Source organism: Malania oleifera, chromosome 1, assembly GCF_029873635.1.
Source record: "Malania oleifera isolate guangnan ecotype guangnan chromosome 1, ASM2987363v1, whole genome shotgun sequence".
In the NCBI taxonomy this organism is placed as follows: Eukaryota; Viridiplantae; Streptophyta; class Magnoliopsida; order Santalales; family Ximeniaceae; genus Malania; species Malania oleifera.
In genome coordinates, this window is record NC_080417.1 from 28,016,624 (window position 1) to 28,028,960 (window position 12,337).

Consider the following 12,337-nt stretch of genomic DNA (forward strand, 5'->3'; position numbering starts at 1 on the left):
ATCTGCCAAGCAGAGGGATCTTTTTAATCATGTTCATTTGATCATCCCTTACCTAGTTACCTGTCAAGTTCCCGAAAATCCTATGCAGACTTAGGGGAGCAGTCTGGCAGATAATGGAACATCACTTATAGTAGAATCCACAAAACAGGGAAAAGTGTGTAGCCCTGTGAGTATTTTTCTTTTCTTGAGCCAGTTCTCATTTATAAACCACCAAAATCTGCAAAAGACTGGGTTCCTTGAAAATGTAAGAGTAACACAATGCATGGATATCTCCAGAAGCTATTTTAAGGCAAAAACCCAATCAACCTACTCTAAAATACTGCAAAACATGAAGTTTGAAGCAGAAGGAAAACAATAATTTGTGAAATATCTGCTCAAGAATTTTCCATATTCCTTACAAGCTGTTTCTCCCATTGAATCATTCAATTCTTAAATTCACTCTAAAGTATGCTTCCTTTACGTATATAAATTCTCCTGAACATACAATCAGATCTAGAACGCCAAAACACATCAGTTTTGTCTGTAAGCAATGTAATTCGCCAGAGCAATCAAGGGAGCAGCCTTCTCGGGATCAAACCCGGAGAGCTGATCCTGAGCATCCTTGTTCAATTTTTTAGCTAACTCCCTCGATTTCTCAATACCCATCAGCTTCGGATACGTAACCTTATCAGCTACCAAATCCTTGCCGGCCGTCTTCCCCAATTCATATGAAGATTTAGTAACATCCAGAATGTCGTCGACAACTTGGAACAGCAACCCAATGCATCTGGCAAATTTCCTAAGTTTCTCAACATTCTCGTCAGACCCACCTCCCAAAATCGCACCCAAAACCACCGCCGCCTCCAGCAATGCCGCCGTCTTGTGAACATGAATAAACTCCAGATGTTCCAAACCCACATCGGATAATCCCTCAGAATTTATGTCCACCACTTGCCCGGAAACGAGCCCTTCCGAACCAATATATTTCGCTAGTTCCCCAACTGCTCGAATAATCCTCGCCGGAGGTACGCCGGCGGTGGCCGTGGCAACGTGCTCGAACGCGAAGGCGAGGAGGGCATCGCCAGCGAGAACCGCGACGTCCTCGCCGAAAATCTTGTGGTTAGTGGGCTTTCCTCTCCGGAGATCGTCGTTGTCCATGCAGGGGAGGTCATCGTGAATCAAGGACATGGTGTGGATCATCTCGACTGCGCAGGCGGCGGGCATTGCCGTGGACTCGCGGCCGCCAACGAGCTCGCAGGCGGCGATGCAGAGGACGGGGCGCACGCGCTTGCCGCCGGCGAGGAGAGAGTAGCGCATGGATTCGTGGATCTGAAGGGGTTCTCTGAGCGAAACAGCGGCATCCAATGCTTGATTCACCGAATTAGCCTTCTGAACCATGTAAGCCTTGAAACTAAAAGGCGAAGAGTCTACCTGAGGCTTTTCCTCTTCTGGGGTGTCTCCTTTCACTGTATCTTCTTTCGTTATAACCGCTGAGACCATGACACGAGAAGAAGAAGAAGAAGAAGAGATGGGTCGTTCTGTTCTTGGGGACATGAGCGAAATGGGATTGCTCCTCAGAGGGTGGAGCAAGTCTAAGGTTGGAGATCCAGATCTGCGGACATGGTTAAACATGGAACATGTTTGAACCCATGTACTCAGATTTACAGAACCCATATCTCCTGTAGCTAGTAGCTATGCAAAATCGGAATTTTCCCCCTTGACTCTCCCGGAGAGAGCAGACGCAGGGATTGGTAGAACTTCGAAGTGAATCCTGTGATTCTGAGAAGGAACTACCACAGGAAATTTGGGGGAATCAAAGAATGTGTGCGACCTGTTCTTGTCTAGTCCATCATTATATAGATCGCCTCTTCCCTTGCTAGATTCAGTGAAGCTTCCAAATTAAAGACAAGCCGTTCCCATTTTCTATGAACAAAAATTAGTGCGGGGCCGGAGAAGTAGGGAGAGAGAAATGAGAAGGTGAGCAAGGAAAGGAGGTGGGGAAGATAGGGTATTTAAGTTGGAGGGAGGGGAAGTGCTGGCCACTTTCTCAAAACACAAGTGGCTCCATGTGCAAACTACAATTCAGATGGGGTCTATTGGCCAAGGACAGCACAAAACATATGGGACTTCGACTTAGACCCGTCTGGATTGTCCCTCGTCCGTTGAATTTGGGGGGCACCTAATTAATGAAAATACAATACACGCTTTAACTCTGTGCAAAAGCCATTAATAAAATATAAAACATCATCCCAAGCATTTGTGATTTGTCCCTCCGTCAAGCGTCAATTGCTCCAATAAAAAGAATGTTTTGCGTTATGATGTTATGCCACTCATCGGGTAAGTCCAAACTAAAGTAGAAAATCTATTTACGGATTGCGATGAGTTAATGGTGAGGCTTTGCGATGTTCGAATGGAAAGATGACACCTAATAACTTTTGAGTCTTTTGATTGAGATGAAAAAGGTTGTCAAAAAGTAAAACAATTTCATTATTGATGAATTAATAACCAAAATTTAGGTACGTGGCCTGCAATCAAATTAGTAAAAAAAATGAAAAAAAAAATCACACCGAATAAGATTTAGCCTTTAAAAAAAAAAAAAAAAAAACCAACTCCACATAGGGTCCTGTCTTATTAATTTTGAATAAGAGTATTATTATTATTATTATATCGTCAGGTGTCCTGAGCTTACGTACCAGACTAATCCCACACCTATGCTAGTTGTGTCCGACTAATACGTAAGAGGTAAATTACAGATGTGCGTTGCACTCGGCAGGATTTGAATCCCAAGTTTTTCCTTTGTCCAAGATTGTTTGATGCGAGTCCATGAGCTTATGCCCGGAGACAAATATTATTGATTGACTAATACATAATACTTATCTTTCGTTCAAGTTAGCCAAATTTTATTTTAAGGATAAAATCTAGTAACACCCTAAGTAGTATTTTGAAGTATGAATTTTGAATTTTAAATTTAGATTTGAGTAGATTTGTATAAATTTTAATACAATTTTATGCTTCATCTTATTCAAATCTAATACAATTCCAAATTTAAGGTCTCCCCAAATATGGGGTAAGAGTTTTTAAAAAATGACACTCCTGTAAGAAAATTAATGTATAGTCAAATAATAACTAAATTAAACTAGAGAAAAAAATTATTATAGAGAAACTAAAGTGTTGACTTAACTGGAGTTTTCAATCCTATTTTGATGATAACAAAATAAAGGATGCCTTAACATATGATGTTAAGTGATGTGTTTTAGGTAAAAGAACTCTCAAGGTTGATAAGTTGAAGCTCAATGTTAATCTAGTGAAAGCACCTCAGAATATTGAAGGCAATGAATAACAAATGAAGAAGCTTAAGAGCAAGCAAACCCAAAGTCAAAAGTAAACCTCAAAAGGTTGAAGGAGGCTGAAGGATTTAAGAAGACCATAATTAGAAGAACTGTTATAAGTACTTCAAAATCAAATGTCATTTAGATATGTGAAGCTCTTATAAAATCAAAAGAAACTAAGAAACACTTTGTTTTAAAGAGCTTAAAACATGTTTTTGAAATTAAAGTAACAAAGGCCTTAACGGAACGAAAATGTTCAAAATAAAAAGTGAGTTTCTGATAAGCAGTGCACCTGACAGATGACTGTCTATCTATGGACAGATGACTGGCAAGTTAAAGGGTTTAATAAAAGTATTCTGGGTTTAAATTTTAATTATGACAGATGACTGCCATGTCATGGCAGACGTCTGTCACGTGGAGCAAATTTTAGATCTCAAAGGGAAGCTTCTTGTTAAAATTTTGAATTTCAAAATTTAATCAACAATTTAATGTTTTTTCAAAGTTTACCTAATTTGATATGGACAACATCTTTCAAAATTTTGAATTTCAAAATTTAATCAACAATTTAATGTTTTTTCAAAGTTTACCTAATTTGATATGGACAACATCTTTCAAAATTTAGTCAACAATTTTAATGTTTTTTTCAAAGTTTACCTAATTTGATGTGAATGTTGATCTTTCAAAATTTTGAAATTCAAAATTTAGTCAACAAATTAAATGTTTTTTCAAAGTTTACCTAATTTGATGTGGAAGTTGATCTTTTAAGTTGCCTATAAATACCTCTTTGGGTAATGAAAAAACATAAGACTTGAAAACACAAGAAAAGAGAGAAATCAGACAAAATTTGAAATTCATCTTGTGCTGAAATTCTTCTGAAGTTCTTCTTTGCTCACATCTTTTGCTGGAGAAGAATTCTACAATTCTGGTAGATTGAAAATATCAAAGTTCGGTTCCGGGTTGCAATTCCATTTCTCTTTTAAATGAACTATTGGTGACTTCTAAAAACTTTAGAGTTTCATATATTCTATTTTGCTTTGGTTTTTTGAAGTACAATTTACATTTCAATTTGTACAACCTGCTCTAAATTTTGGGAGTATTTTTTTGTACGCAAAATTTATATTATATTCTTGTAGATTGTGACGATTCCAGCTTTGCTGGATCGTTGGCTAGGCGATGGATTATCGCTTAGAGAGGTGCTGCTCTAGCCTTCTGAAGGAGTGTATAAAGGTATTGTTCCACCCAGTAAAGGAACAGGTTTAGTGAATCCTTTGGTGGTTTTGCCAAAGGCGAGGACGTAGGCTGTGTTGAAGCCGAACCTCGTAAAATCCTGTGTCTCACTCTGTCTTTCCCTTACTCTTTATTTTCAGCATATTTATATTGCGTGGATGGTTTAAATTTGAAATCATATACACTACGTTTATTTGGAAATCAAATAAACTTAAAGTTTATTTTTGATTTGGGTTGCCGAAACCGAAAGGGAGTACGTTGGTTAAACCATACTTTGCGGAAACCATACGGGAGTACGTTACTTGGTTAAAACACCTAAAGAAAATTAACTAAGAGTTTATTTGAATTCTGAATTTTGGGAAGAGTGTGGATGTGTGGTTGTAAATCATATAAAAGAAGCAAATTTATTTTAACAAGCATATCATTCAACTATAAGGCTTGATTCATATTTATAAGGCATACATAAACAAATAACCATCCTAATTTCTTACTACTGTATATCTTAATTTTGGTTTGGTTGTTTGCCTTCAAATTGTGTTTGGTTAGTTTGGATAGTGTGGTTAATTGAAAGGTTGATTGGTGATTTAGTTGTTTAAGTGCTTGTGTTGTTGATTCTATAAAAGTAACCAAGTTATTGTTTAACAAATTAAACAAACAAGTAAAAGAATTAGATAAACAATAAAAGAAGTTAAGTATTCTTAAAAGGAATTAAAAAGAAAGTTTTTAAATTCCCAATTCACCCCCCTCTTGGGAAGCTATCCTAATTTCATAAGGCATGGTGGGACCACTGTCCTTAAATTTGATTTCACACTTATGCAAAAATCTTTTGGTGCAAATAGTTACCACACACACGATCTCCATGATTACTTAGCGACACCTAGGTTTGTGTGTACTTGCAAACTCTAGAACTTTAAAAGTTATAGTATATGGTTACCCAATGAAGAGGGGGAAAAAATAAAAATGAGATGATAAAAAAATACTAAGATATCTACTGGAGACTACTACTAGATGATAGATAGAATGCGTATGAAAGAAAAAGAAGAGAGTCTTTTTTGGTTGTGTTTTAGAAAGGGTTGGAGGTAGTCTATTTATAGGTTGCATAGAAGAGTAACTTTCAACCTTGATTATTGCAGTAGAATAATGGTATTTGACTGTTCAAGTACCAACATTAATATCTACCTATTGCAAGAAATTAAAAGATAAATATTGCTAAAATAATGTGAAGAATACTGTTGCCACTAACTAGAAAACAAACAATGAAAAATTGTCAGAATTTGCAACATCTCCAACAATCCTCCACATGCTTCACATTGTGAAACTAAACAAAACAAAATAAAAGAAAAACCGGGTAGCCATGAAAAGTCATGCAAAAGACGACAATACATTTTGATTTGAATTGCACTTAGAGAATGTGTGATATGAGCTACAAGAACTTGGTGAACTTTATAATCTTGAACCAACCTCTTTTAGTGTAACTCTATAAGCACCCCACAACTTATATGACATTTCTAAATACAAAGCTCCTGCAAGTTGGTACAAGTAAACCTTACATTACACCTTAATTTTCATGAATGCTACGGAAAGTTTTAGCCCACTAAAATTTCATAGGAAGCAGCCTCACTTCCACACTCATGTAGGTGAATCCATTGAGTGTGTAACTACAACTAAACACACCACCTAACAAAGACTATGGATTCATTCAAAGATAAACTCAACCTCACAATCGTTGTAATTGCACTATTTCAATACCATATGAATGAGTAAAAACAAATAATAGTGTTGAGCAAACTACTCAATGACTTGTTACTACCCATTGAACCTAATTCATGAGATCTCAAACCACATAGATTAGGTTGTCATAATTAGTAGTTTATGTTAAGGACTTAAGACCCATCCCCTTCGATATTTCTTTTACTATATTTCTAGTTAGCACTTTGTTAGAGGATCTACTAAATTTCTTTCTGATCTCACATAACTCAATGTGATCACACTAAGTGAGATTAATTCTTTTACTATCTTAGGTCTTGGGCATATATGTCAACTCTTCTCATTATAGGTCTTATTATTTGTTTGAACTAGTGTTAGGCAATCACAACGTATAGACAGAGGTGGTACCAATAAGCCATAAAGGAATATATGTTAACATGTTCCTTACCAATTAGCCTCATTAGCTATTTTCCCTAGAGTTGCAAACTCTGCCTCCATAGTGGACCTTGCTATACATGTTTGTCTATGAGATTTTTAAGAAACAGTAACACTAGTTAAAGTAAGAATATAGTTAGTTGTAGACTTGATAATATTTATGTTTGGTATTCAATTAACATAAAAAACATGCTTCTACTTATAAGATATTCACAATAAAATAATCCATAATTTATAGTACCCTTAAGATATTTTAATACCCCTTTTAGTGTTATCCAATGGTCAATGCCCAAAATTATGATTATATCTACAAAGTTTACATAGAGTAAATGCAATATTTGGTTATGTATAATTCATTAAATGCATTAATTAAACTCACTATTTGGGCATAGTCAACCTTAGCAATAGGATCACCTTTATTTTCCTTTAACTGTGAACTAACATCATATGGAGTTTTAATAGATACACAATCAATATTATCAAAATTTTTTAAGAGTTTTTTTTATTTTTTTATTTTTTTAAAGATAATATGGCTGGGATAAACAACACCATTGTGCTCACTTAAAACTCTAATACTTAGAATTACATCTGCTTACTTCAAGTCCATCATTTCAAATTTTGAGGCAAGAAACAATTTGGTTGATTTTACAATTTCCAAACTAGTGTCACATATTAACATATCATCAACATATATACATATTATTACATCATTATCATCGTCAAATTTGTTGTACAAATATTTATCCGATTCATTGATTTTATATCCATCACTATAAGAGTGTTATCAAACTTTTCATGCAATTATATAATGTTGTTTATTTGTTGATTTTTTGAGTCCTATCTCGTTTTGATAATGACAAAGCACAACATCTCATTTGTGCGTTTAGTATTTGAACAAGTTAACTTTCAGAAAGTAAAGATGACAGATTCAAAATGGAAGCCTTGAAAGTACCTAAATGAGCACATATCTTAGTGCATTCCATGGAAACCAAAGAGCAAAAGCTTGAAGACTTGTTTGTATTTTTTAGTTGTAATGTTATTAGGTTTCAATTGTGCATGCATAACATCTGATTTAAATTGAAGTTCATCACTAACCTTAGATTGACCTTAGACACTCTATATTTCATGAGAAATCATTTTACAAATGTGCAAAAATTATTTCAAGTGTAAAAATCATTTTTGGAATGAAAAACTCCAAAACAAGTTTTTCAAAAACCCATTCATGTTTCTTTCGTTGCATTGATGAACACTTTTCTCGATCAATCCGTTATCACTTAAAAACTGTTCAACGCAAAAGTTTTGGGATTTCCTCTTAACTTTCTTTTGATACCAAGAACGTTCCATTTGGAGTTCTTTAGAAAAGAAATGCCCAAAATACTGAAAGATGTCTGCAATAGAAAATTCCCTTCATGTTTCTTATGCCTCAATGATGAGCAATTTTCTTAATCAATCACTTCTTATCTTAAGAAGTGTTCAACATTAAAGTTGTGGGATTTTCTCTTAATTTTCTTTTGATACTAAGAATGTACAATTTGGAGTTTAGTGGAAAAAGTGATGCCTGAAATACTGAAAAGTTTTCACAACCTCTCGGGAAAGGCGTAGAAATGGCCAGAAAATGGCTAATTTTCAAAATAAATTATATTTTAACACCCCAACAACCATAAAACGGTTATATCTCCAACTTGCCTACAAATACCTTGCCCCAACACTTGAACAAGTTAAGAAAATAAAGCCTACTTGCATATTCTTTCATTCTTCTTCATATTTGAAACCCATTTTGAAGATCAATTCATATTTTTTCCTACTCTTTCTTTTTGAAAATCGTTTTTGGGAAAATCTTTTGGTTCATTCAAGAAAGGTTTGAACTTATATTCATACTCATATATATTGCTTGAAAGCTTTCCAGCAATTTGATTTTTCAAAGGTCAATCTTGAAGAAAATATTTCTCCTACTCTTCTTTTGAAAATTCTTTTTGGAGAAAATCTTGTGAGTTATACAAGAAATGTTTGAGCATATATATTCATTTATATATACTAGCTTAAAAAGTTTCTTGAGCAAGGCTAGAGCATATATTCACATTCATATATTTTTCTTGGAAGACTTGTTGACCTTATAGGTCACACCCTGGTTTTGATAATGACAAATACAATTGTATTTAATAAATATCTAGTTCATGTGCAGGTTTATATTAGCATATCTTCAGTGGCACGTGAAAGCTCAAAGCTTGAAGACAATCTCATTCTCTTAATTGCAATCATTTTCAGTGAAATTTGTCTGTAATAGTAATTAGGGTTCTTTGGTTTGTAATAAGGTCACACACACATCACATGCATGATTTAATTTGTAAGCTCAAACCGAACCATAGAAAGACCTTAGGGTGAACCTTCGGTCGACCGACACCGGACTTTTCGGTGTTTCCAAATTGGACCCCAAGTGACCTTAAGACACGCACATATGCACATATGTTTATTAGGCACTTGAAATAGACTTATTTGGGTCAATTCGGGACCAAAATGCACACTTGGTGCACTTTCGGTCGACCAGCCAACTCAGTTCAAATTGTCCTGGTTGACCGAAATCGGTTTAGGTCAACTGTTTGACCCAGTCCCGATCGACCGAGACGATGCAGTTCATTTACCCTCGGTCGACCGAACCTCTTGGGAGTCAACATTTTGACCTCCCGGTCGACCAAGCACTTTTGTACTCCAACTACCTGGTCGACCGAAGGGTCTTGGGAGAATTCCCAACTGCCTGGTCGACCGAGCCCTGTAGTTCAAAAAGGCCCCGGTCGACCGAACCTCAGAAATTTGGAAAATCGCCCTCTCCGGTCGACCGAGCCACTTAGTTCAAAATACCCCTGGTCGACTGAACTACTTGAGTCCTGGTCGACCGAACCACTTTTGGTCGACCGGACCTCTCGGGTTGGTCCTATTTTTACCGCGGTTAATAATTTTTTTAACAGGGTTAAATTATCTTAAGTGTCATTAAACTTTTCCAATAATCCCTAATAAGTCCCCAACGGTCAAAATTTTCAGCATGTCTATATATACTCCTTCATTTGGTGGATTAAGCACCGATTAACAAAAAGATTAAGAAATCCTCTCTCAAGCAAAAAATATTCTATCTTGCCTCTCAGTGCTCAAATCTTTTTGAAACCTACTCAAGCTTACCTTCTTCTTCCATCCATATTTTTTATAAGTGCATTAAGTATTGTTATCTATAGGTTTGCTCTCCATATTGTTGCATATTTGAATCGATCTTTTGAGAGCATAACCTAAGTTTTCTTAGGAGGCTTTGCCAATAAGCCTACCCTAAGAAAGACTTGTGGTGACTTCCCAAGTATTGCATTCTCATTGCAATATCTTAGGAAGTTCGTATTTTGTTTGGGGCTTGCAAAAATACTTTCAAACATATTCGAATATCTTGTGGTGTTCATATTGATATATTTGTGAAAAGGTATTTGTGTGTGTGATATATTAATCTTTGTAGTAATATCCATTCAAATCTATATCATTTGCTTAAGTACAAGGATTACTTATATCTTGCAGTCCAAGCATATATATATATATATATATATATATATATATATATATTCATGGGATTGGCACATTCTATTGAGTTATATTATTGAGGCCTGTCTACTCTGTGTGAACACGTTTGTTTGAACACTCTAAAATACACAGATTATCATTGACACTCTCACGTACTTGCTACACTCATAGAAAACATTGTTGAGAGTTGAAATACTTAGACCACACTGAGCTTACATTATTAAATCATCTGTGGTGTTTGTGTGTGTGCGCATTTGTGGTACAAATTTGCTTTACGTGAAAGCACTCTTGTATTGTACCTTTGATTGTAAATCTGAGAGATTCCAAGCGTGGCCTGAAGGGGCGGTAATCCAGCCCGGTAAGGATTGTTGTAAAGGTTGAGGTCAGCCCTGTGGTAATTTGACCTGGTTTGTATAGGTGCCGCTCCACCCGTTTAAGTGAGCAAGGTATTGTGATAATCCTTATGCTGGTTAGCCAAGGCGGGGACGTAGGCAGTTGGCCGAACCTCGATAACATATCTGCATGTCATCTTCTCTTTATTGCTTTCTGGTGCTTGAATGATTGTTTAAACTGCTTTATTTAATTTCTGGTATATTTACATTATTTGCACTAGATTGACCCTAGGCTTGTGAACATACTGCTGTTAGGAGGAATACCTAGAAGATAAAATTTAAAAATACCAATTCACCCCTCCTCTTGGGTTCACGGTAAAGCTAACAAGACTTTTTGCTTTTGATATTTAAAAAGTCTATTTGAGAAAGATCATTTCCATATTCTCACTCTTACTTGCAAAACATTTTTGAGAGAAATCCCCATACTCTACCAAGTTTCATATTTTAAATCATTTGAGAGTGCATTTAGATATATTTTTCATTGTATAGATCAACTTGTGAAGAAGCATTTTTTTGTACGCAAAAATTATTATCTATCATTTATATTTTTTCGGTTCGGGTTGTGAACCATGCCAAGTGAGGGGATATCACTTGGAGAGGCTTCTCCACTTGTAAGGAGGGAATACGGTGTGTACCATTCCAGATGTGGGGTATCGTTTGGAGAGGTGACTTTGCCTATAAGGAGTGTGTAACGTGGTGGCTCCACCTAGTTTAAAGGAGTGTTATAGTGGAAATTTTTGGGTGGTTTGCTCAAGGCAAGGACGTAGGCGGGGATAATTGAACCTCGTTAAAATTGTTGTGTTTGAATTTCTCTCTTCCTACACTATTTAATTTTCGCACGTGTATGAGCAATCACAACAAAATAAATGTGAACATACACATGGGAAATTATTTGTTGTGATTGTTTTATATACACGCTTTAAATTTTGTTTGGATATTATTTTGTGAATCGGTTAAATAAATTAGCAAAAGTTTTTAAAATCCAATTCACTCCCCCTCTTGGGATCACACCAATCCTCACAATTGGTATCAGAGTCTCGTTTGCAAAAAAGCTTAAACGTTTTTGTTAAAGATCACATGGCTCATTTTGGTGTATCCTTGTTTTGTGAAGGTCAATCCTTTACAAGACCTCCATTGTTTTGTGGTATAGATTACACCGTTTGGAAACAAAGAATAATTATTTTTGTGCAAACTATTTATTAGAGGGCTTGTAAAGTGATCAATCAAGGGAACTATAACCCAATGAAAATTATTAATAATGTAGAGTTTCCCAATAAGAAATGAATGAGCATGATATTAGTTTAATGCAAATAAATTCTAGTGCTATGAACATGTTATATTGTGCTTTAGATACTAACGTTTTTAAATAAATTATAGCATGTCAAAATGCTAAGGAAATTTGGGAAGATCTTGAAAAGAGGTATGGAGAAATTGAGGAAGAGAAGGCCACCACTCCAACTGACTCAAGCTCAAAAGATCAAGAAGGAGAAAAATGTTGCTTTATAGCTTTAACTGATGAAGAGGTACATTCTTCTCCTTCCACTTCTTTAAATGATTCATGTACTGATTCGTGGAATAAATCTTGTGATAATTATTGTAGTGAATCATGTGATGAATCTAGTAGTGAAAGCATGCCATCTAATGAGGAACTCCAAAAGGAATTTATTAATACTCATAAGATTCTACTTAGGATGTCTAAAAAGGAAAAAAATTTGA

The 12,337-nt window shown here is 35.5% G+C and overlaps 1 protein-coding gene across 1 annotated transcript; it reads right to left on the reverse strand.

Moving 5' to 3' along the window:
* Window positions 1–334: 334 nt before the first annotated feature.
* On the reverse strand, window positions 335–2,062 carry LOC131150310 (geranylgeranyl pyrophosphate synthase, chloroplastic). The gene has a single exon (XM_058100952.1). The coding sequence runs from the start codon at window positions 1,651–1,653 to the stop codon at window positions 511–513; it is 1,143 nt and encodes a 380-aa protein (XP_057956935.1). The 5' UTR covers window positions 1,654–2,062; the 3' UTR covers window positions 335–510.
* Window positions 2,063–12,337: the final 10,275 nt, after the last annotated feature.